This window comes from Lutjanus erythropterus, chromosome 5, assembly GCF_056507025.1.
Source record: "Lutjanus erythropterus isolate fLutEry1 chromosome 5, fLutEry1.hap2, whole genome shotgun sequence".
Taxonomy (NCBI): Eukaryota; Metazoa; Chordata; class Actinopteri; order Lutjaniformes; family Lutjanidae; genus Lutjanus; species Lutjanus erythropterus.
The window spans coordinates 8660277-8686682 of NC_139321.1; the positions used below are offsets into that span (position 1 = coordinate 8660277).

General features: G+C 42.5%; 1 protein-coding gene across 1 annotated transcript in view; it reads left to right on the forward strand.

Moving 5' to 3' along the window:
- LOC146326417 (teneurin-2-like) overlaps positions 1 to 26406 on the forward strand; it is a 160159-nt gene that overhangs the window by 113296 nt on the left and 20457 nt on the right. Inside the window, exons 8-18 of the mRNA XM_084718679.1 lie at positions 1161 to 1262; positions 1723 to 1917; positions 3576 to 3776; positions 7368 to 7553; positions 15281 to 15427; positions 16437 to 16647; positions 19298 to 19417; positions 21698 to 21959; positions 22238 to 22505; positions 24472 to 24615; positions 25805 to 26054. Of these exons, the coding sequence (XP_084574805.1) occupies positions 1161 to 1262; positions 1723 to 1917; positions 3576 to 3776; positions 7368 to 7553; positions 15281 to 15427; positions 16437 to 16647; positions 19298 to 19417; positions 21698 to 21959; positions 22238 to 22505; positions 24472 to 24615; positions 25805 to 26054 (2086 nt within the window). The remainder of the gene's footprint in view (positions 1 to 1160; positions 1263 to 1722; positions 1918 to 3575; positions 3777 to 7367; positions 7554 to 15280; positions 15428 to 16436; positions 16648 to 19297; positions 19418 to 21697; positions 21960 to 22237; positions 22506 to 24471; positions 24616 to 25804; positions 26055 to 26406) is intronic.

The following is a 26406-nucleotide window of genomic DNA, read 5'->3' on the forward strand; positions in this document are numbered from 1 at the left end:
ATAAAGAGCGCTGAAGTCATGTATACGTGCAGCCAAAAGCACACACATACTCTACACTCTTAGAAATAAAGGTTCTAACTAGAACCATAAACAGTTCTTCAGCTTTACCCCATAGCAGAACTCTTTTTGGTTCCTGGTTGAACCTTTTGGGTTCATTGTAATCTAGAACGTCATCGACAGAGGGCGCTGTACAGTATACAACAACCTGTAGAATATGACACGCCCACTTTGGTTCCCAGGGAAAACCTGCTGCTTTTGGTTCCAGCTGGGAACCAATTTTTCCAGGTTCTGGACAAATTTATTCTGGTAGATATGCTCAGAACTGGAACAGGACCAGTTCCATGTTGGTGGAAAAGCCCTGACACAGGGTCCCACTTAGAACCCAACATGAAAAGTTTTGGGATGTTTGTGGACGGTTGCGCCCAGAGCACTCTCAGAGGGCTCTATCCAGAACCTTTCAACCTTCTAAGGGTGCTAACAAGAACTCACTCAAGGGTCAAAGAAAAGAGTTCTTCGAGGATTTCAACAACTCTGTGGATGAAAAGGGTCCTTAATGAAACCCTCAGTCTTACCAGGAATCCTTCAGGAACGCTTCTTCGTAAAAGGGTTCTTCAGATGCAAATGGTAGAACCTCAGCCCCTCAGGAAGAACCCCTTTGGAACCCTTGTTTCTAAGAGTGTGGAATAAGGCTAAAATCTGCCCAGCTGCACCGAGCAACCACACCTGGATGAAGTATTAATGACCTTGGTCGGGCCTGACTGAGGAGGAGTAAACAAGTGAAACAAGGGGGAAAGTGGCAGAATGGAGGGAAGAGGAGGGGTGGGAGAGCGGCAGAAGGGTTCGAGAGTGTCGGTTTCATTTTCTGACACAGCGTGCAGAGAAATGATAGATGGATAATGGATATAGTCTCGAGGAACGGCTGATTCTCCCCTCGCTATGAAAAATATACTGAAAAGGAATGCACAGAATCATGGAGGAGGGCATTTGCTTTTGATGTCTGCAGCGACTGCAACACTCGCAGCGCCTTGACTCGATTTGTCGTATCTTAAAGAATGAATGGTGCCAATGATTTAATCGAATGCTTTGATGCTTGCCATCAAACTCTCTCTCACCCCCTCCCCTCTCTCCCCTCTCTCTGTCTCACTTTGTCTTCTTCACAGATTCAGTGCAAGAGTGCCCGCGCAATTGCCATGGTAACGGAGAGTGCAATTCTGGTGTGTGCCATTGCTTCCCAGGATTCCACGGCATGGACTGCTCCAAAGGTATCGGGCTGCTTTTACAAAAATGTGTTTTCCTCCTTCATAAAATTCTCCGCCGACGTCTAATTAGACGAGCGGGCGCACATTTCAACTCCACGCGAGCAAGTAGAGGGGATCAGAGGCAGTAAGATGGCGCATGGCCTTAGGTGGAGCCGAGACAAGATGACTGATGATGAATGGCAGCTCCCCCAGCTAACGTCTCCCTGGCTCTGTGCTCACCTGGGATAGACAGCTTTGATGAATAGTTTAGTTACCTCTGCCTGTAATTACTCTTCATGTCATTGCCACTCTCCAGCCCCTTAACCACTCTATTCACCCTCCTGCATGCTGAAGTGTTGGTGGGGTTAGGCGGGTGTGGGTGGGCGGCGTGGCTTTTCACTGCTTTGAGAATCTCTAAAAAGCCCGCTAATTGTTTTTCTTCTAATCTCTCCCCCCTTTCCTCCATCTCTCTCCGTTCCTCCAGCGGCGTGCCCGGTGCTGTGCAGCGGCAACGGCCAATACGACAAGGGTTCCTGCGTGTGCTACAGCGGCTGGAAAGGGCCCGAGTGCGACGTCCCCGTCACGCAGTGCATCGACCCTCTTTGCAGCGGGCACGGCACCTGCACCGACGGCAACTGCGTATGCTCCATCGGCTACAAGGGGCAGAGCTGTGGAGAGGGTGAGCGGAGGCAGGGTTAATGGCGTGGCGATCCTCGAGGATGTGGGATGGTTTTCATCTGTGTCAGCTGTTTTTATTTCCCTGCACTTGTGGCTTTTCAGAGCGATTATTTTGAAAGAAACATGAATTTTTGCACCACTGGTGGTCTCAAAAACAGAGGGCACCAGAGCGCTGAAGGTCATGATGCATTTATGGTGAACCTTTCCAATCTACTAAAACTACTACACCCATGTGTTAAAACACACAGAGAACCATTTAAAGGCATTTAATCATTCTTATCAACCACAGGGGCATCCAAGGGGGCAATTTTGCATCTTTTTTTCAATATAGGGGCACCAGGAGAGGGGGATCCACCAGTTGTTTGCAGCAAAACAAACACATCTCACACATCCACAGACGAACTCCTAACTCCAGTCAGACAGCTCATCATGGCATAATTTTATCCTGACTGAGTGTCCGTTCCGTCCATATATACAGATGAAGTATGATACCGCAGCCAAACACATCAGAGATTTTATTAAGGGGTGAAATTGCTTCTATTGATCCTTGTTAAGAAGGATCAGCCCGCCACATTCTCTGTCGTCACAAAGAGAGAAAAAGAGAGGGATGAGAGAGAGAGTCAGGGCAGCGGTGAGAGGTGAATATGTATGAAGAAAGAGAGAATTGGAAAAGGAGGGAGAAGAGAGAGCGCGGAGCGCCGAGGGTGAAGATGAAGAAAGACAAAGGGAAGAAAGGAGGAGTAGAATGACAGACAGAGGGAGTCGAGACACAGGACTGGAGAACAAGGTCAGCATTTTCTCCTGCTCTTCATTTTTTTTTCTCTCCATCTCCCTCTCATCCAATTTTTTCTCCTTCTTCTCCTCTGGTCTCAAATCTGATATTCATCACAGCAGAGTCCCTCAAACAATTTACCTGGAGTGCCAGCGACATGAAAATCGATAACTGTGATCCGCCGTTTCTGCCAGGCAAACAGAAATGGAGGGCCGAGGTTATGTGCGAGCGCGCGCTTTTTACAAATGTGTGTGTGCGAAGGGGTGCGACGGGGGTCAATGATGCCTTGGGGGTGGGGGGTGGGGGAGGAGGGGTGAGAGAGGTGTCAGACAAAGAGGACGAGAGGAGAAAGAGTGGGAGCGACCAGGATGGAGCAGTGAGAGGAGGCCAGAAGAGGGGTGGGTGGGCGCTTTGCCGGGAGGAGGTAATTTGTCAAATTGGTTTTCACTCACTGCTCGGACTCAGAGCTGCCTGTCAACCTGGCAGACTGACAGTGTCAGATTCTCCCTTATGTATTAACACGTACGCACATGCACACTAATGCATACACAAGCGCTCACACCAAATAATGTTCCAGCGAGGCTCGCTGCACATTTGCTGCTATGCCCCAATTATACACTCAGCCATTCATTATTGTGAGCTTTAATTGCCTTAGTAATATGTCTGGTAGTATTTTCTTTTATTTTATTATCTTTTTGTGTACCCAAAGAATGAAAATATGTCCTCGACAGTGTCTCCTTCTTTAAAAAAAAAATAAAAACTCACAATATTTAATTTGTTTCTAGCATCAACTCTAATGTGGCATTTTCTAGCTTGTGCTGGTTTTTGTTCATTTAGTTTTTCTCTGTTTTTTTGTCCCGCGTTGGGGTACCTCTGGCTTAATGCAGTGGATTGCCTGGATCCGACGTGTTCCAACAACGGCATCTGTGTGAATGGGGAGTGCCACTGTAAGCCAGGCTGGGGAGGGCTCCACTGCGAGCTGCCCAGAGCCCAGTGCCCGGACCAGTGCCACGGCCACGGGGCTTTCATACCAGACACAGGGCTGTGCAGCTGTGACCCCAACTGGATGGGACCTGACTGCTCTATGGGTGAGTACGGCCAAAGGTCTTCTTGTTCATGCACATGGAGTAAAGGTTTGGAGTTTGGGCTGATGGTTGCCCTTTATTTAACAGTACTTTTATTTGTATAAAATTAGACAAAAACTAGGAATGATATGTTCTTAATTAGACAGCAGTTAAACCCTAATTAGACCCTTATTAGACTTACAGGGTAACTGGGGACACATCACAGCAGAACTGTACTGTAAACTAAAGTGCAGTGTGACTCACTGTTAAACCTTTATTTGACTATTTCAAAGAGGGTAATTAAAGGACTCGTTACTACAGAACTACACTGTAAATTAAAGTGCAGTTACTGTTGGCAGACAGTGTGATTTGATCAAAGAAGTAGGCATTAGTTTTGTCTACTCTGCCGATTGTGTGGGACCAGCCAAAGCAGGTGTGTGTTGAATAGCAGATGTCATTTTTACTTTAGTTTACGGTACAGTTCTGCTATATTCTGTCCCTAATTCCACTCTTACAAAGTCTAATAATGGTCTAATAAAGAATCTAATACTCTCTAATAAAGAACATTATTTCTAGTTTTTGTCTAATTTGATGCAAACTACAACTTGTTATGTCTTCTGAGTGTGACGTAAAATAAAGTGTGACCCTATTAATTATCCATTTTCCCGACATATTTTGTCGTCCCTTAGGATACATGGTTAATTACCTTTTTATTTGATACTGTTTTTTGTTTTCAAACTGTGTTTGGATGAAATTTACAAGACCACAAACAATACAACTTGCTGAGAAATAGGATACAGCAACTGTTATATGCTCCAAGCCAAATTGGAACAAAAAGGCACAAAATGTGACAAGTTTTTTACTGTCAGGGCTACATAAAATCATCTTTCTCAATAGACTGTCAGTGACAGTATGGTTATGACAGCCTTTTACGATTATCAGGGTGGTGCTCAAAAACCAAAATGGGCAAAGACAAGACACTTTTATTCACACAGCACATTTCATTACAATGGGCTGCGCATAAGAGTCACAACATGTAACATGTATAAAAGAATATAATAAATAAAAACAACGGCAGTAACAACAACAAAAGCGCAACAAAGAACATTTTTTAATAAAAATGAAGAATAACCACCCACAAACAACACCAGCAAACACATAACATACCCCCGCACCACGCCCCCAGACGCAAACACAGGCCCACACACACGGAGAAACTAATCAGAAGTCAAAGAAATAGGAAAAAAGTTTTAATTTTACTTTCAAAGTAAAAGGTCCCTTGTCGCCCCTTGATCTTTTAGGTACAGTCTGCAGATAGGGGAGGCGTCATTGTAATGTAATCAGTGATAATGGCTGAAATGGGGAACCAAAGTATTATAGATTATTGTGTTGTCCTGAAGCATAATGTGGAGAGACAGTGAAATTCCAATTCCAAATGTTTCTTACTTCATACATGATAATTTATTGTTACAATATAAATGATCACATCATGATATGAAGTAATGATGAGTATGAGAAGTCTATTGATAATAGCAATGGTCTGCTATAATTGGCCAATCAGAATGAAGTATGTAATGAATTGTTATAACAAGAAAAGTTTCCTGTTAAAATTTAGTAAGTTTGTATGTCATATTAACATGAACATATCTTATAACATTAAAAACAGATTGTTATAACAATAAACTTTGCACATTTTAATGTGATACTGATCTGTTTTTCTTTTTCTGGCGTGGCAGCAGTAGCTGCCATATAAAATGGAAGGTGCCTGGAGTCATTTCCTGTGCATGAGGCTCATAATTCCCAGCTGCACCCCTGGATAGAGTAAAAATAAAAGATAGATATTGCTTGTGAAAGTAGCTGAGTTCATGATTAAATGCATTTCTTTTATAATAAAATACTCAACTTTCATGATTCTTTGTCTCAATATAATAAAGCTGTTCAGCTACCAGTGTCAAAGAGAGAGAACAACCTCCGCCACTCCAGACTCACAACACCTCCCATCTCAGCATCACAAACAGATCTCCGGCATTTGTTGTGAGAGTAGCAGTGCTTAACTTTAATAAAGACAACATTGTTCCACACCGCAAGATCCCTCAGCAAGGGTGCATCAAAACATCTGTACATACTACATTCTCCGCACACCGGGGGTCCTGAGTACACGAGCGGGATTGTCACATCTCACCACATGCACCGTCGCCGCCTGCAACATCTGAGCCTCGCAAACAGTGACTGTAATGGAGGCTCAGGAAATAAACGCAGCCTTCACAATACTATAATCACTGATTTTAATTGAAGGTGCATGATGGAGGATTGTGTGTTTAGTGTAATGTGGGTTTGATTGTTTGATTGTGCAGCTTTGGGCACTTGCCTTGTTATGCACTTGTCAGGATAATTTGACATTGTTGTTCACTGTCACAGGGGATGAAGCCGAACACAGTAGACTACTGATTTTCAGATTTTCTTGGATTTCACTTTTAAACTAGGGTTTAAAAGTGAAAGTTTTTAGACGTCCTGGTTACGTATTACTATTGTTTCCATGGCATTTAAATGATTATGTTTCAAAATGTAGGTAGGTTGATGTAGCCTTTTTAGTGGCACTTTTTTTGACAGGGTGTGCAAAAGCCTGTCATTACATTGTCATAACAATGTCATGACACCTGTCATGAATATTCAAAGGCTTTATTGTCGTTTGCAAAAATATAACAGTTATCAGTGCAATGAAACTGAAATTCTTAGTTTGCTATTTGCTATTCAATTTACAAATATTAAAATATACTAGAAAGAAAGAAAGAAAACATCAGGGAGCCTTAATGAATGTTTATTACTGCTGTCATTAAGTTTCATTCAGTGACTTATGTCATTTTTTATGCAAAGTTTGAGCTATCTTTGTTACGATAACTTGACATTAATCAAGACAAAAATGTCTTTGTCATGACAAGTTGACATTATCAAACTTAAAGAAACTGTTTAGCTTGACAGTGTAATAAAACTTAATGACATCTTTATGACAAGTCAAAAATGAATGACGTCACTTGGAGTCAAGCAAAATACTGAAATGGTTATAATGGTCTCATGACAGTAAGTGTCAAAGCCAACCATATATGACAGTGTAATGTAACGTTAAAACAAAGCTAAACAGTTGTAAGTTTGATATTGTCAAGTTGTCATAAGAAAGACATTTTTGTCTTGTTCAGTGACAAGTTGTTATAGCAAAGACATTGCTGGCTTGATTAATATCAAGTTGTCATAACAAAGATATCTCAAACAATTTCAGCTTTCTATTAAAAATTACATAATTAACCGAATGACACATAATGACAACAATCAAACACATTCATAAAGAACAGGTGTCATGACATGGCTATGACAGTATTATAACAGTCTTATGCACACATCTTCAAATAAGCGTCACCAACATTTTGATACTATTGAAACAACAGATACATGTAACTCAGACATGTAAACAACTCATCCAAACATCTTTTGATCTACAAGTCACAAAGTCAGTGCTCACTGGATTGCATCTCCACTATGACACAAATCCACATGAAACATAAGCTTTCTGATTTAAAAAAAAATCATGTTTGTAACCCACGTCTCTCTCGCCTTCTTCAGAGGTGTGCTCTGTCGACTGTGGGACCCACGGCGTCTGTATGGGCGGAGCCTGCCGCTGCGAGGAGGGCTGGACCGGCGCAGGCTGCGACCAGCGTGTGTGCAACCCGCTCTGCATCAAACACGGAACCTGCAAGGACGGGAAGTGCCAGTGTCACCAGGGCTGGAACGGAGAACACTGCACCATCGGTAAGCTCCTCTGTGTATTTGCGTGTGTGCGTGGAGGTGTGTGTGTGTGTGTGTGTGTGTTTGATGTGTGTCTGCGTGTCAACACGTGGGTGCGCACAGAAACACCAGCACCCAGTCAGACTAAACTGGCAGCTCCTTTGTTAAAGGAATTTGTAAGGAGGCAAAAGAGGAGACCTTGGGGAATTCAAAGAGAGGGGGCTGACGTAGGTGGTGGGCGAAGCGAGAAGGAGGAGAGGAGGGGAGTAAACTTCGTAGAGGAGGGGGAGGGAGGATTACAAAAGAAGATGATTTAACCGTTTTTAGGTTGCCTCTCAACTGCAGACCCCAGGAGTCTTAGTTTCTATGGCCTTTGAAACACCAAAGTTATGTGATAAAAGGTAAAACTCTTCACCTCAGTGTGATCAAAAAATACCTCTATTGCGTTGTTTGTGTGTGTGTGCATGCACGCAGTTGTGCCGGTGTGTGTGAGTGTGACTTTTTATGTCAGTCAATCACTGTCTCATACTGACATCACTGTCACTTTGGATGGATGAGTGCCAGATCCCTTTGATTCACCCACAGTGCTTTGAGACACAAAGTCTCATTTCCCTGTCACCACAAGCACTGTGATTGCAATCTGATACACACACACACAAACAAACACCACAACACACACGGAGCAGCACATATATATACACACACACACACGCACGCCAACACATATATACGCACAGGGGAATAACAGTTTATGATCTCCCCATTTCCCCCATCAGAAAGTAGGGCAGCTTTGACTGCAGCATCAGCCCAAGATGAAAGAGTTGTCAGGCCTCAGCTTGGCGCAAAGCACACTTCACTAGCACCAGACACTCTCAGTGTTAGCTTATCTCAGCTTGCCTGTTGTTCATTTCAGCTCTGCATGATGTTGCTTGCATTTATTTAAAAAAAAAAAAAATCCTCTCCCCATCTCTTACCTTTTGCACGTTTTCTCCCACTGCAGACCATGGGAGCATGGTTGACAAAGCAGGTACCGTATCTGACTCTGGTGTTTTGTTTCTTAGCCTGTGGTGGTAGAAGCTAGCTGCTGCATTTGTGGGTTTTGGCCTGGCTTGGCTCTGTAGACTCTGTGGTGCTATCTGTCCGTAGACTAGGGTGCCAGACTCAATGATAACTCCCTGCATGCGGCGCACTCCCCATTTCTAGCAGTGCGCTACAGCGGGGGCCAGCTGTCATTGAGCCTATAGATGTGTTGTGGGGTAACGTAGAGCCTAGTGTGGTATCAGCAGTGTTGAAGGGGCTGTGCTGTGAATGTGTGGATGTGCATGCGTGTGAGTGTGTTCTCCATATATCCAATGTGGAAACACAAACATAACCCTGCTCAGGTCTGGGCAGCTAAACTATGTTGATAATCAATTAATCATTCAAGTACAACCCCAAATAAAAAAAAAATGGGATGTTGTGTAAAACACAAATAAAAACAGAATGCAATTATTTGCAAAAACTTTTGGACCTATAGTCAATTGAATACAAAACAAAGACAAGATATTTAATCTTCAAATATTATGCATTATTTTTTATAAATATACACTCATTCTGAATTTGATGCCTGCAACATAGGCATAGACAACATTTTAAAGTTGGGACAGGAGCATGTTTTCTACTGTGATACATCACGTTTTCTTCTAAGAAAACTCAGCAAACGTTTGGGAACTGAGGACGAAGTTTTGAAAGTGAAATTCTTTCCCATTCTTGCTTGATATAGGCCTTCAGGTGCTCAACAGTCTGAGGTCTCTTCAATAGAAAACAGGCCTTTACTGCAGGCAGGCCAGTCTAGTTAATTAAAAATCTTGTCTTTGTACTTTATTTAATTGAATACAAGTCAGGGTATTTGCAAGTCATTGCATTCTGTTTTTATTTACGTCTTACACAGCACCCCAACTTTTTTGAAATCGGGGTTGTAATTTTTAATGCAAAGATGGCAGAAAATGCCATTTTCAGCCTCTCAAATATGGAGATTTTCAAAGTTTTCTTTGTGTATTTTCATAATAAACTGGGTTTTGGACTGACAAAATGAGACACTTAAAGACATCACCTTGGACTTTGAAAAACTAGGATGGACATTTTTCACTATTTTCTAACATTTTATAGTCGTTTGCAGCCCTTGATTAAACTTGACAATTAACATCAGTGTTTGCTATTTTATAAATACTAATAAATAAAACCATTTGAACAGGGGCAAGTGAAAACTGACTTCAGGCAAGTAGATTTCACTCAGAAAGTGAAAAACCACGAACGCTGAACCCTGAAACCCACATAAAAGACTCCGTAGACTGTAGGAGTCTGAACACTCAGGTATTCCAGTCATGTATTGCGTAAACGCAGCTGCTTCACACGAGGAGAAAATGATGAAAGCCGTAAAGAACTTTTGAGGTAATTGGTGAATTTCATAGGCCACTGATGCAAGGCCTTAATGTGGTGTCAAAAAACACAGAGCTGTTGAGTGTGTGTGTGTTTACGTTTGGGTATTTGTGGCAAGAGTTGCGGCCATGGTAGAGTGGCTAATAAATTTATTTTGCGTGCACATGTGTGTGTTTGATTGTGCGTGTGTGACTCAGTGAGCATTAATTCCAGATTTCCTATCTTTTCATCAAACCCATCCTCTCCATAGGAAAAAAAAAACAACAACAACCAAACAGTTTAGTCAGATCACACACAGATAAACAGAATCATGGCTAAGGTTAAGACATCGAAGCAAACAGAGAAGGGTGCAGGTCTAGGGTGAGTTGTCTCACACGCACAGCAAGAATACTTAATAGATAGCCCGGCAGCTGAACCTCTGTCGGAGCGGCACAGATTGCCTGACAGTACAGGTCCCCGGAGCACCGTTGAGAGTGTCCTCTCACCCTCTACGCTTAATGGAATAGCTCTCATTGTTTTATGAAGAGCCAACCCAGAGAAAGAGGTAAATCGCAGGGTTAAAGAGGGAGCAAGACGAAGGGGGAGAGTAAAGAAGAACAGATGGAGCCAAAAGGAAGCAGAGAGGCAGGTCAAAGAACATGAAGGCTAAAGCAATCAGTGTAATACCTAAGGTATCTTATTAAAAGGACAGTTCGGATTATTTGATGTGGGGTTGTATGAGGTATCCATAGTCAGTGTGTTACCTACAGTAGATGCCCCTAGGTAAGAGAAGCAGAGAAGAGTACCAGCAGGGAAGCAAAGCAATGTACCTCTGAGGACGGTGTCAGCAGCAAAACTTAAAAAGATCCACCTAAAAAAAACAGTATCTGCTATATTTAGTGTATGCCATATTTGAAATATTTTCACAGCTTTAATTGCCATCAGACAGCCTTTTCCAATGGGAAACCACCGTTATACAAGCCAAATAATGCTCTCTCGAAGCCAACCAAACTCCATAGGAAAAATCATTCATTTTACCTCACAGAACACGGGAGTTGCTGGTCTTCAGCAGCCTTGATATGATAGTTTATTTCTGTTATTATCTGACTTTGGTGTTTCACAAAGATAGTTCAGATTCATCAAAATCACACAATAACACTAACTAACAGATCAAGGCAGCAACTCTTGTGTTCTGTGAGGTACAATTACTAATTTTGCCTATGAAGTTTGGTTGGTTTGGAGCGAGGGATATTTGGTTTGTATAATGACGGTTTTCTGTCGGAAAAGGTTTAAGGTGGAGCTTTTTTAAGTTGGTAAAACACTGTTGCTTAGCTTCCGTGCTGGTACTCCTCTCTGCTTCTCCAAGCTGGGAGCATTCGTTGCTAATACATTGACTATCGATAACATCGATAATACAACCCCACTTCCAATAATCCAAACTGTCCCTTTAAGAACAGGAGTGCATGAGAGGAGGTTTATCTGAGAAAGTTCAGCGTTTTCTGCTCCATCTATAAGCTGTGGTCTTAGATTTATGCCTGTGACCTTTACTTTATGACCTTTAGAGGAGACAGAGCTGGAAACACGGGGAATGGAGAGAATTGGTGCAACTTTTTTTGCACAAAGTCTCGACTCTGTTTCTTTTTCGCACTTTGTTCTCATCCTCTCTGTCTCTTTCTCCATCTCTCTCTGTCTCTCGCTCTCCTTTTCTCACTTCCTCCTCCGAGTTTTACACACTATCTTTCTCTCGCCAGTCATATACCCCGACACCCACATGCACACACACCGCACAACGAGTGTGTGTGCTGACCCATAACCCAAGGCAATTTCTTCTCCTTTTTAAGGGGATTTCATCAGAGTCCAACTACATTAGTGGGGAGGGTAGACTTAATAGTTTCTGAAATCCCACTTTATTCTAGTTAGTATGAGGGGGTATCGACTAGGCCCTGGCATTAAAGAGAGAGGAGCCTCGTGCCGGCCTGCCCAGGCAAGCCGATCAATGCCCACTATGGATTGTCCTGTCCGGGTGCTTCATAAGTATTTGGCTGCTTTAAATGGCAACTCCATTTAACAGGCAATCACTGCTAACTGCCTTTGTTCCCTGCGCTCAATACTGGGGGACAATCTATTCCAGCCTGACTGTTAATACAGCGTCATGAGCAGTCCCCTGATGCAGAAAATGGTAATAATTAAAGATAAAAACCTTTGATTTGATTCCGCTTGTTGAGCTAAAAAACGTGGTTAAGCCCCACCCCACCCCCCACGCATCCTTCGCCTCTCCTCACCCACCCACCCTCTTCTTGGGAGTTCAAACAAGATGGCGCTCTGTCTTTCTTAAAGTCCTTTGTTGACTTTCCCTCATCGCCTGGTGTTTGAGACATATGATAAAATGCCAATCGGGGTGAAATGCCTGTTAATTTAGCTGCTGCCACGGTTTAGATTGCACTATTTGTATTCATAATGCATGGCTTTATTGATGCGGCGATTTGTTAGAGGGCAAAATCCTACAGTGCAACTTGAGTGAAAATATGTTCATTAATCTACTGAGCAGGACTCAATGAAAAGCATTTCATATTCATAATCTCTTACTGGGTTATTTTGTCCTTCCTCACTCTGTCGGCACACTACTACTGAGTGGGAAATGTCAGGTCATATCTCTAGGGTGCGTCGTGCTGGGTGCGTGAGCGGGTGTGTGTGTGAGTAAGTGCCTTTGCGTGCATGCACACGTATTGTTTTATCAGTCAACCCTGTCTTTGCCTCCATCTCCCGTGGGTAGACTTAAAAGTGTCGCATCCTGCTCCCTCATTTATTGAAGAGGAAATCACTGTGACAAGTTTGTTTGGGGCTCTTTGTGCTGCTGGAGAAAACATTGTCATTGTGTGTCATCATGCCTTTTTTTCCCTCTTGCTCTGATAGATTATAATGTGGCAAACACACAGTCTTGTGTTAGAGCTGAGGTAGGATTTAGAGCGATACAGGGAAATGGTAAAACGGGCCAGGAGTTTTAAGGCCTCTTTGGGCAACATTGTCTCAGCATGGTTGCAAATTATCAAATAGAATATAAAAAATGTCATAGTGAGCTAACAGGAAAAAAAAGTATTTATTTCTTCATTTCATTTTGTGGATGTTCTTATTTGGACCCAGTTCAGCAGAATTACTTAGATACAGGAGTGATCTTAAAGGAATACCTTCACATTTTGGTAAATACACTCTGCTTATTTGCTAAGAGTGAGATGAGAAGATTGATACCATTCTCATGTTTGTTTGTTCAATTTGAAACTGGCCAGCAGCCAGGGGGGAAGAGCTAGACTGGCTCTATCTGAAGTTTAAAAACAAAAAGAAGTTGTGGTCTGACAGAAGGTTATCTGCAGGACTTTTCCTTGGCTTGGCACAACAAATCTTCCTGGAGTCTCTGATGGCTACCTGGCAACCACACAGTGACAATAAGACTCCAGGAAGTCGCTGCTCCCAGCCAAGAAATAGTCCCACACGTAACCCACCCATTAAACCACTTTTCTTTTTTTTTTTTTTGTACACATTTAATGAACAATGTATAACATTTTCTGCTATGGTGCCAAAAGATGTCATTTGATGACATCATGGAGTGGTGTGGGATCATGGGAGTTGTTCATCTTCAATTTTAAACAACCACCACAGCTGATGAAAAACTATCTGACATGAATCAGACTGAAATCATGTTCATGGACGAGGTAATATTTATGTTTTATTCATGTTACGTTTAGGAACAACTGCTGAGTTGCTTCTCCGCTCTTTGACGTATTCTGTTTTCCCTAAAGTCATAGCAGCTAGCAGCCAGCTAGCACTGGCTAGCAGGAAATGCATGTCTACCCTGAATAAATTCTGTATTTCTGTATGTTTGAACTGTGTTGCAAACATTTGGAGTAATGTAAGAACACAGCTCAAATGAATATATAACATGTTTTTATCTTTTAATGCAGAACACGTGTTATGCTATACTCCAAACCATCCTTATCCGTCAAAAAAATCCCAGTTGAAAAGGAAAAGACAAACAAATAAAACAAGGAGAGTGGGTACAGTATACATAATCTACATATTTAACGTATGTATGCACTTCTAATGTGAAGCTGGAGCTAGTAGCCACTTAGATTAGCTTAGTATAAAAACTGGAAACAGGGGGAAAGACCTAGCCTGGCTCTGTCCAGAGTGTAAAACCAAAAAGCAGTTGTTTCCTGGCTGCTCTGTTGGCTGCCTCACAACCTCACAGTGATGCTGCGACCAAGAAATAGTCCCACACATCACCCCTACGTGAAGCCACTGATTTAAGTTTTCACACACTTTTTTTTTTTCGTTACAAATTAAGTAAACGCTATATAACATATTAACTAATAGGGTTTGTAGGTGCTGGCAGGTTTGGCCCAGACTAACTGCGTGTCTTTATTTTATGCTAAGCTAAATGGACTAAGCTAATACTGAATGGACTAATCGAGTGGTGTCAATATTCTCGTCTAACTCTAACTGTGCATTAAGAAAATTGGTGTATCTCCCCAAATGCCAAACTGTTCCTTTAAATTTTCTTCCCTAGTGCAGCCAACCAAAAGTCACCAGATATTACTCATGACAATCTGGCGCTGCCCTCTGTAATTGCAAATTTCCTCATCCAGACGCCCTTAAAATGTCTGCTTTTCCTCGCCTTAAATTCACTCTTGAGTTGAGGGTGGCCTTGCTATGCTAGTTACAGAACTTTCTTGGCTCCAGGGCCTCAGATTCTGGTAGGGTTTTTTGCATAAGCTAAAGTGAAGGTTTATTAGTTCATAGACTGCCACCGCACAGACACACACACGCGCATGCACTTTCGCACATGCACACACACACACACACACTCTCCATCGAACATAATCTCATTCTCTCATGAGAAAGCGTTACTCTCAGGCCATCAGAATCCCATTACCTACACTGAATCATAAGTGAGGGAGAGGGAGAGAGTGATGATCGGGTGGGGCTCTATCAAGTAAGTGCTCCATCCACCTCTGTCCACACACACGCACACGCACACATATGTTAGCAGCCGTCCCAGTGTTGTAGAGACACACAGATGGGAAGGTGTGCATGAGAACTGACCCACTGAATTAGATTGATTCTTGAACAATCAATACTTCCAGTGTGCTACCATGTGGTTATTAAATTGAGTGAGACTCATTGGTCTATCATAACCATATGAGCATGTGTGTGTCTGCGAGAATGTGTGCGTTCATCTGTGTATCACTGATGATAAAGCAAACAAGCATCACCCTGCTTCTCTCCCGTCATCCCTCCCCCTCCCTTTCTCCTTCCTTCTCACCTCCCTCCCCCTCGCTCCTCCTGTCCTCTCCTCGCAGACGGCTGTCCTAACTTGTGTAACGGGAACGGCCAGTGCACCATGGGACAGCAGAGCTGGCATTGTGAATGCCAGACAGGCTGGAGGGGCCCCGGCTGCAGTGTTGCCATGGAGACCTCCTGCGCTGACAACAAGGACAACGAAGGAGGTGAATTGGGGGAAGCAGGAGGAAAAGAATTTGGTAGCACTTTTCTTATAAGTGCAGGAAAACTGCCTGTGAAAGGAATAAAGGGTGATAGAGGAAAATAATGAATTAAAACAAAAAATAGAATTAAGATAGAGGTCTCATGAGAGGAGCCCGCACAACGAACGACAAAATTAAACCTTCCTCTGTGAGAGAATCAAAGATAATCAAAATATTAAATCAAGAATGAAAGAAGAAGTAGGCGTACCTTTTTTTGCATCCCTTGTCGGTCTCACAGCACATTCTTAGAAATAAATGTGCGAACACGAACCATATAGGGGCTTTTCCCAATAGGAGAACCTTCTTTGGTTCCTGATAGAATCTTTTATGATGGTTCCATCTGCAAACTCTTTCAGAGAGTTCTCACTAGAATCCAACATATAGGGTTGTACGTAGAAACATATGTGCAAGGTTTCACACAGAACCCCTTAAGGAGAGGTTCTGAAGGAGAACCCCTGCATGTTGTAATGGATCCTCCCAGAACCCCCTCTCTAGTGGTTCTATCGAGACTCTTTCCACCTTCTAAGGGTGCTAACAAGAACCCACCCTGCGCAATCTGGCAAGAACACAGGGTTTTATTCAGAACACACCCAAGGGGTTCTACTGAGAACCCTTTTATTTTCCAAAGGCTTTATCTAGAACCCATCTGTTGAGTTCTACCAAGAACGCTTTTATGTTCCAAGGAATTTATCTAGAACTCCCCAAGGATGTTCCACTGAGAACCTTTTTAAATTATAGTACCAAGAACCCCAGATGAAAGAGTTCAAGGGTTTTAACAATCCTTAAAGAAATCTCTTTTCCAAAAAGGGTTCTTTAAATGAAAAGGAACCGTTAGTCTTACGAAGAACCCTTGACTAACCTTTTCTTCAAAAAAAAAGGGTTCTTCAGAAGTAAATGGTTCTGGGTAGAACGTACACACCGCAGGAAGAACGTGCACCGCAGCCTCATTGCTGCTCTTCTTTTCACCTCTCAGATGGACTGACGGACTGCATGGACCCGGACTGCTGCATCCAGAGTCCCTGTCAGAACAGCCCGCTGTGTCGGGGCTCCAGGGACCCTCTCCAGGTCATCCAGCAGAGCCCAACGTCACAGCCCCGCGTCCGCTCCTTCTACGACCGCGTCAAGATGCTTGTGGGACGGGACAGCACCCATATCCTCCCCGGAGAGAACCCGTTCAACTCCAGGTAGGGCAGGAAAACACACAGCTAGGGACTTAACCAAGATCATGACCTGAAAAAGTTTCTTAGTAACTTTATCGTCCACATTGTTGAAAATTGCCTTCAGCATTAAGAGCCTGACAAAGCTATTCATAGACTTCACAGATCTGAGTTACAACCTCAAAACCAAGCTTTTAGTTTTAAAATTGCCTTAAAACACGGTAAAATAGCATGTAGGGTATCTTAAGCTTCCAAAAGCTAAAGGGACTGTTTTTCCAGTGAGACAGAATACGTGGGTGGGGTCAGGGGTGAAAGTAGTACTTGCTGGTATTACTACTCCGACCTTTATCGCTTCAGATTGTTCTCCAGCCGCCCCCAGCTTCATGCATCCCTGAACACATGCAATCAGTTTCTTAATGCCTGTATGGTGTAGAAAGAACATCATGTATAGCAAATGATTTCTTAAGTACTACAGAGTAATTTGTAAATGCTGACAAAACTTTCAAAATTGTAACTTTTTTTGGTTTTAAATTTGAATAAAATTGCATCTAAATTAATCGACAACAGTTCAAACAGTTTACAGGTCTGTCTTTGAATTTCAGATCTTTGAGCACATTAATGAAAGAGGAGCTGATGATGAGTAAAATGTGTGAAAATAGGAGATAACCTAATAAGTTAACGCGTCTTTCCAGGCACTCTGTGAGGTTAGAGAACAACCCATGAAGTCACATGTGCTCGACCCTCTGTCCGTTTTGTTGGAATAAAACTGATCATGAAACATCACAGCACATTTTGTTTGTCATCTGACTTGAGAGATTTTTTGCAAGACACAACTGCTTGCCAAAACCTCACAGCCTCGATAGCAGGCAGTTGGCTGTGGCTGATGTTAACTAAACAGCAGTAAGTAAACCATTTCGGAAAGGCAGCGAGTTCCCTCCAGCAAAACAAAAAACGAAAAACACAGGTTTGTGCTGGGAACACACCGGAACAATTCAGAAGCAATTTATAAGAAAGAAAATTGTTTATGTTGACCTAACATTATCAAATGTGTTCGCATGTTGAAAATGTGTGCACAGGCCTACTTTCACCCCTGGGTGTGGTACATGTTTAGAAAGGATTTGATGAAATCGCTTAAGAATTTGAACTGATCACTAAAATATGGACGTGACTTACTGAGCTGTGAGTCTCTGGAGAACCACCTCAATTTGGAGTTGGACTCCACATCCATCCACACTGCCATCACTCACGTTTGTAGACACAGAAAACAAAATTGGATGAATTGGACAGAAACAAAGGCTGTCGGAAATGTGAGCAAAGTTTAGGCCAACTGATTTCCAAACACACCTAAGCCCAACCATGCTTGCCAACAATACAATACAGCCACACGAAACATGGAAAGAAGAATTCCTGTTTCTTAAGGAAAGTTTTGAGGGAAAGGGGCATGCATTTTGTAAAATCTGCTGCATCAATTTTCTCCTGCGGGCAGAGAATAAATAAATGAAAGAAAACTGATGAGTATTAGTTCACCAGAGGGGTGAATTATTCTGTATTCTTTCCTTAGAAATAAAAGTATTTAACATAAAAATGCTGTTGCGGTGCACTTATTATTTTGTTATTTTCATTCTGTAAAAGTCACCGGAATGCAAGAAACATAGTCTCTGGACCTTTTTTTTTGTTTTGTTTTAATATCCTCTCCAGTTTTGATGTTTCAAGGTTGGCAAGTATGGCCCCAGGCAAACACGCACAAGTATGTTTTTATACGATGGAAGAGATTAACTGGTTTCCCCAAATCACATTTGATTGGATCCATTTATGTAAGCGCCCTCGAGTGCAGCATGAGTCATCAAAAATCACAGACACGTATTAATATTCAAAAATGTTTTTTTTTGGGACATATATTTGAGAGATAGCAATCAATACAGGATAAGAGCTAGGAATATTGTTTTTCTGTCTTTAATTTTTTATAGCTAGAATGAACATGTTGCTTTTTAATTGTTTGCCAATAATGTAAAGAAAATGATTGCACATGCCTGTGAGATTGTATGTTAGAGAATATTACCAGTTTTTGAGGCTCTTAGAAGGTTTGACATTTATGCGAATAAATGTTTGCCATGAAAAATACCCTCACTCACACAAATATCAAATAGACTTCAGAATGGTTCAGAGAGCCAGCCAAGCCCTTAACAAATCCCAGAGCCAAAGCAGACCAAGCCAAGATTCCCCGCAGATTTAGTGGAGCTGTGAAACTCTGTCCATGGTGCTGATTCTCATCTGCATACATTTACACAAGCCGGTATCAGATATTTCAAAGGAAATAACTCATCAAAGTGATGATACTGGGATGATAATGTTTAAATGTTAGGCTACGTGTATCGCTTCTCCAGGGCACAGATATTTACACACACACACACACACGCTATCGTACACAAACATGCACACACATCCATCCACATTGTCATGCTTTGTTTACGTGATTGACGGGAGCTAATGTAGATGGCGGGGGTTGCTGATTGTTTCTAATTAATGAGTGGTGGAAGACCAGAGCAATAAATGAACGGGCAAATTGGATGATTGAAAGGCAGCGAGATTAATCAAACCCAATGATTGATGGTTTGGAAGGCTGGGCTGATGGATTGACTATCCCTCCCCTCACTCTGTCTCCTCTGTCTTTTTCCAGTTTGGCATCTCTAATCCGGGGTCAGGTGTTGACTACAGATGGAACCCCTCTGGTGGGGGTGAACGTGTCTTTTGTCAACTATCCCCACTACGGATACACGCTGACACGGCAGGATGGAATGTATGTACAACAGCTACCCAGCACTCCTTGCTGAAATCTACCTCACCACATAGGCTGTATTAGCAGATTAGATTAGATTAGATTAGATTAGATTAGATTAGATTAGATTAGATTAGATTAGAATGATCCCATGAGGGAGCTAGGCTGTTGCAGCTACAAATAATTAGATAGAGCAAAGGAAGAGGATTTCAAATAAGACTAAATATATTTACAAGTACAACACAGCTGAGAATTAAACAGTACATTTTCCTAATTGAAAATATATTAATAAAAAGGATAACCGAAATGTAGATTAAATTAAAGCTACTACAAGGAGTTTTTAACTGGTTAATAAACAATTTAATCTCAGTTTAATATGGATGCCTCTTTGTGACCATCATGAGTAATACAGGCCGTCATTGAGAAGATTGGCTGTTTATATATAGTTAACGTCGATGCCTGCCAGGGGTCTGATTCTCCTTAATGTCAGATGAAATGATTTATGGCATGCAGACAGGAAGCGCCTGTGTTTACATTTTCCCACGCAAAGTTACATTAGCCAGTTAAAAAGAAGCAAGAAGCAGGAGGAGATTTTTCTTTAAATAATTTGACTTTTTGTGTCTTATTTTGTGGTTTTGATGGTGGAAGCACACAACCACTTTTGTCTACAGGGGCCTCCAAAACAAAATATGTGGGTTCCTTGTAGTAGCTTTAAAACAATGGAAAAGTGTGAAAGAAAAGGTGGAAGCACAACATATAACGCAATATATTGTACCTTGTCAAATACTTGGGAACAGGTGACCCTTCCCAAGTCCCGCCCCTTTTCACTTTATGCTCGAATGACAAGCTTAGTTACCTCAGTGAACTTTGTGCTTTTCTTATTGTTTGTACTTAGATATGCTTTGTGCTTGGCTTGTTTTTGTTGAAAGGAAAACCTAATTTTGAACATGGTTAAAACACATTATTGGCGAACCTATGAAATAGACATATATTCACATTAATTAACACATAAATTAACTAATATTAACAAAATGCTAGCTAACTAGCTAGCTGGTCAAGCATTTACTAGCTAGCTAGAGTTTTGTTAACATACGCTAACTTAAGATGTGACCCTATATGTCGATTTTACAGAAGAGGGAGAAAATTGACTGAGGTGCCAAGTTTGCTCAACTGTTATTGGATTACAGAATAAAAAGGGGTGGGACTTGATGGAGATAAGACTTGTTTTCATAATTGATGTCAGGTCAGATCGTTTCACAACAGTTTAAGAAGTTTCACTTAAAATAAACATGGCCATTATTGAAACTTTTGAGCAAAACAACCTTGAAACTGTCGATTTTTGAAGCACCTCTGCCTTAATAGCCTTTTCCCGAACAAATCTGGTTAACTCACCTGACACGTCTTTCTATTTCTCCTGCAGTAATTCCACTTTCTGGGGGAATTTTAGACTGCTTTAATTTGACTTTTTCAGTCCAATTTAAACCCCCCCCCCCCCACAAGTTATATTGAATTTAAGTCTGGCTGACATCCGTAACATGTTATTTCAAAATTTGATTCATTGGTTCTTCAGACTGACCTCCACTCATTAAATGTGCAGTTTCTGTGTTTCCTGTCTCAGGTTCTTTAAGCACTCTTCTCCTCCTCGTCCTCCTCCTCTCACCAATGCTTTTTCTTTACAGCATTTCCTCCCAGTTAGGCTGAGCTGACGCTGAAGCATCTGAACTTCTGGTAACATTTAATTGACCTTGTATTTCAGGGGCAGTTACTCTCCAGTTTCACGGACTTGTGACTTGAATGAACATGTTCTGATGTCCCTGCTTGACCTTGTTTGGTTTTCAAGAGTGCTATTTTCTTCTAGTTGTTAGAGGCTCCTCTAGCAGTTCCAGACACTTACAAAGTCTGGACATTTGCCATGGCAAACGTGTATGCGACCTATTTCTACACTAATCATTAACCCACAGCTGTTAACCATAATGTCCTGACAAAATGTGAAAGGAGAAGTCACTTCTACATGAGACCAGTGTTCTAACATTGTGCTTTTTATATTTCAGTCCTGTAACTGTCACACTGCCTGCCTGCACATGTGTGTTGTAAAAGTTTGTTGTTCCATAATGAAATAACTTTAAAAATTTATTCCAGGTGTTGTTTTTTTGGTGATGATGATAAATTATTCCTAAAGCAGTGGTGTAAATATTATATTAGAGGAAACAAACACTGATACTGTGTGAGTCCAAATAACCATCCACCACAGCACTCCCCATCTGTACCTCATTCCCATCCTCTTCTCGCAAACCTCTCCAGGTTTGACCTGATAGCTAATGGTGGTGCATCACTGACTCTGCGGTTCGAGCGCGCCCCCTTCCTGAGCCAGGAGCGCACCGTGTGGCTGCCCTGGAGCCAGTTTTATGCTATGGACACTCTGGTGCTTAAGACAGAAGAGAACACGATCCCGGGCTGTGACCTGAGCGGCTTCGTCAGGCCTGACCCTCTTGTGATTGCATCCCCTCTCTCCTCCTTCTTCAGCTCCAAGCCAGGGGAGAAACCCATCATACCGGAGACACAGGTGCAGTACCACTGACCTCTGGCAGCCGGCTAATCTCCCTTCTGGTTCCCTCGCTCTTTTCCCACTCTCCTGTATGCCTGTAGCTCTCTTTCTCCTCTCGCTTCCATATAGCCTTTCCCCCCATTTGTTCCCTCTTTCTCTATTTCTTTATTTCTTCCATTGTTTTTTTTCCCTTTTTTGTCCTTCAGCCGTCAGTGGAAGCGTGACCCCCATTACTCCCTCTCCCTCTAATCCCCCCTAATCCCTCTCTCCTGTCATCTCCTCTCTTTGTCTTCCAGGTGCTGCATGAGCAGATCGAGGTGCCTGGCACAAGCCTAAAGCTGTGCTACCTAAGCTCCAGGACACAGGGTTACCGCTCCCTGCTCAAGGTGACCATGACTCCCGCTGTGGTGTCCATGGGCCTGCTCAAGGTTCACCTGATGGTCGCAGTGGAGGGCCACCTCTTCCAGAAATGGTTCCACGCTTCACCCAACCTGGCCTACACCTACATCTGGGATAAGACCGACGCATACGGGCAGAGGGTCTACGGGCTTTCTGAAGCTGTTGGTGAGTGGATGCAGAGGTGGGAGTTAGTAAGTCAAACAGGCACGAGTTACAAACCGGTCTAAAGTCTCAACTCACAAGTTTCTGAGATAAGCAGGTCACAAGTCAAGTCATATGAAATTCTGATGATCTATTTAGTTTCCACATTTAAATGAGTTAAGATAGAAATCTTAAGGCCCTGTTACACTGGACGAAAAACCCCGCTAACACCCACGAACATCTGGCTTCTGTCTTCAGTGGGAAAGGGTACCACCAGCACTCATTCTCTGGTCAAATGACTCAGCAGTAGTCACCATAAACACTGTAAACATAGCATCTGTGACTCCTCTGCTCCTTTTTCATACACGTGTGCTGGCTTAGCTTGACTTGGTTTGACTCGTGTGTCAGCCCAGCACAGTTTGCCCCAGCTTGAGTGTGTGTATTTCACTGTTTGGTGCTTGTCTTTAGTTGAGTGCCAAGAAAACGGTGGATTAACACTTTATTTCTGATATAGTCTTCACAATAAAAGTCCCCTATCTAAAAGCTTTTATTATGACGCAGCAAAGTCAGGAAATACTGGGTTTTTATTTGCAGAAACTTAATAAACTCCTATCAGCTGAACATGAAACAACAAAATAAAGCAGATAACTGAAAGTACAAACAGCTACGCAGGAGAGCAAATAAACTGAGATTCAGACACTTTTACAAACATGTTTCGCTCCTGCACAGATCTGAGTTGAGGCTCAGCTTTCCGGCGCACATCAGAGAAAAAAAAACAGAGTCCCACTCATCTAGCGAGTTTACCCGTGTTTAAAAAAGGCATGTGACTTGAGTCCTTCACCTCCAAGTGGAGGAGAGAGTTGCAAGAGAAATTGTGTTTGGGGGTTGAGGCATTTTTTCCCCCCAGTTTATTAGAAACTTTAACAGTAAGGCAGCACTGGCTATGACAGAGGGAGAGAGAGAGCTAATTAGGGAGCCTGAAGGAGAGATAATACAGCAGAAACTCCATCCACTACGCAGTATAGCCACAGTTAAGTGCCTTTTTTCATACGTCTATTTTTCATTGAAGCCGCGTGTGGTTCAGTCAGCCAGCCGTAACTGTGGTGAAGGGTTATTAGCCATCAGGGTGAGTTAGCAGTTAGCTACTGGAGCAGCAAGCAGGAGTCCAGGGGAGCCTCAGTGCTATTACACTCTGCTGTCACAGTCGCTCACAGATGCTGTCAGCCAAACACTGCTGTCAGGCCACAGATGCAGTGGACATCTGGGGCTTCAGTGCCAACTAAAATCATTAGGGGCATACTGTTTGGGAAATTACATCCACTCAAAGATCCCATAGCTCCCCAGAGTGACTGTAATTGTACATGTCTCGAAGAATATAAAGCATATACATGGTTTACAATGAGATTATGTTTTGGTAGCCGTTGATACAGATGCTGCATTATTGTTTGCAGTGAAGCTGAGAAAGGTGCTGGCAACAGCACTCTCGCTGTGACTCAAGAGGGAGTTGACGTGTCAAAACACTCCTTTTAACAACACAATAGCACACACGTGCATTCACACATACAGAATATACGTAGCACGCATGCACAAACACGCTGAGACTCAGCGCACAACGTGAATGATTGGGGCATAATGTTTCCGCCAGCAGAGCTTTCACCGTGGCAATCGGTGCGACCTGTAGGTTTAAAGGTCCACCGGGCAATCTGTCCAATTAACAAGGTTTTTAATTGATTTAGCAGCATGTGAGAGTGTTAGTTAGGTGTGAGTACAGATTTTGGTTCAGGTGCTAACTAGCTTCTCTGTGCATCACACGTTTCACAACTTAAATGAAGTTGGGAAGGTTACGCTCTGATGAAGTTTCGCATGCACCTCTCTTCCTCTGTTGTTTCTTTCTTGCTTTTCTATTCACTGTTTTTTTCATCACTTCTTTTTGTATCCCACCTCTTTTTTTTTCTGTATTTCTCCCACCTCTACTCTCTCCTATACGTAGTGTCTGTGGGCTACGAGTACGAATCCTGTGCCAGTCTCATCCTCTGGGAGAAGAGGACGGCAATTCTGCAAGGCTACGAACTGGATCCCACCAGTCTGGGCGGCTGGTCACTCGACAAGCATCACATACTGAACACACGCAGTGGTACGTACACAAACAAATCAGCACAGATTTTCCCTTTTTTTCCTTCTAGTTTATATTTATCCAATGCTTCATATGTTATAGGTTTACAGTACTGTATATCTCACTAAACCTGCTATTGTCTTGGGGAGGGTGTAGACCACAAACGCTCTTCCTGTGGTTCACATGGAGTTCTCAGGCGCCGCTTTTTACCTGTCAATGATGATTTTCACAGGAAGAGCATGTGTTGTCTCACTTAGTTTGACTCCCTCGCACACTCATGCCAGTCCCACTGAGTAAACATGTGCTCCGACCAATCAGCGGCAGTTACTCGAGCAGAGGCAGGGGGTCGGGGGTGTACTATAACATTATCTATACTCTGTGCAGTAAAAAGCATGGAAATATAAATGGGCTGAGGCACTGATGTTCACCTGCTGTGACAATCAATGTAGTAATGGAGTGGACACAACAGGAGGACCTGTGTGTATTTTTAGAAGTGGAGGATTGTATCCATGCCTCCCTTGGTCTCATCACCTGATGTTGGCCATCTGAAAAGCAGCACACTCATGTTTTTCCTGACCATGATGCAATGCTACATTGTTCTGCTTAAACTATAAATTTTATTTATTTATTAGCAATGCACAGTGCAACGTACTCATACATCGTTATCACAACAGTCAAGCAGGAACATGTCTGCGGTAAACGGTGGCCAATGAGTGCATCACAGAGAACAGAACAGAAAAGACAGAGTGAACGGTAACAGACAGAAAAAAAGGAAAGAAAGAAAAGAAAGAAGAAAAAAAAGAAATTGGGCATCCAGACCATCCGTTCCAACTGCAGTTCAAACTACAAGACTCTTCAGTTCACTGAAAGCGGCTGCCACGTTCCCAGAACATGTGAAAAAAAACACCTATGGCCTTCAGTGGGCACAAGGGGTCAGGAATAGTTTTCATTAAACCGAGCTTCCTAGGGATCAGATATGTTCTGTGAATAAAAGTATGACGTATTTGCTGGTGATCAGAATTTTTCCATGGAACTCTGCTGACCATAAGAGTTGACTTTAATCGCAAATAAAAGAAAGTAAAGTAAATCAAAATCTGTACATAAATAACGCAGCTGAAAATAGTTGTATATAATCTATCAGTTTCTATTTCAACTGAAGTAAAGATCCTGAATCTACTTAATCTTTCTCTCCACCCTTTCTCCTGTCCAGGCATCCTTCACAAGGGAAGCGGTGAGAACATCTTTGTGACAGAACAGCCGCCAGTAATCACCAGCATCATGGGAAACGGTCGGAGACGCAGTATCTCCTGTCCCAGCTGTAACGGCCTGGCAGACGGCAACAAGCTGCTGGCACCGGTCGCCTTAGCAATGGGCATCGATGGCAGCCTCTATGTCGGGGACCTCAACTTTGTACGCAGGGTTTACCCATCCATGAACACAACTGGCATCCTGGAATTAAGGTAGAAGCGCTTTTCTTTAATTATTATTAAAGGTGAAGAGAGTAAAAGAATGATCATGTTAAAAACCAGATTGGGATTTAGAAGTTTTCTGATGTTTCAGGGAAAATACTGATTAGGGCTTGTTAGATTAAAGTAAGATGGAAGTAGAAGAAGAAGAAGAGGGGGATGTTTTCAGTACATAGAACATGCAGGATTGCATCATTTCTCAAAACAGAAAAAAATAAGGTGAGACACTGGGGACTGCAAGATGGAAGTGGAATAATACACTGTACTAGATACCATTTCTCCAGGGTGTTTTTACCCATGGTTAGATTTTGCTGTTCACACCACAGGCAGCTTTGTGTTGCTCTCT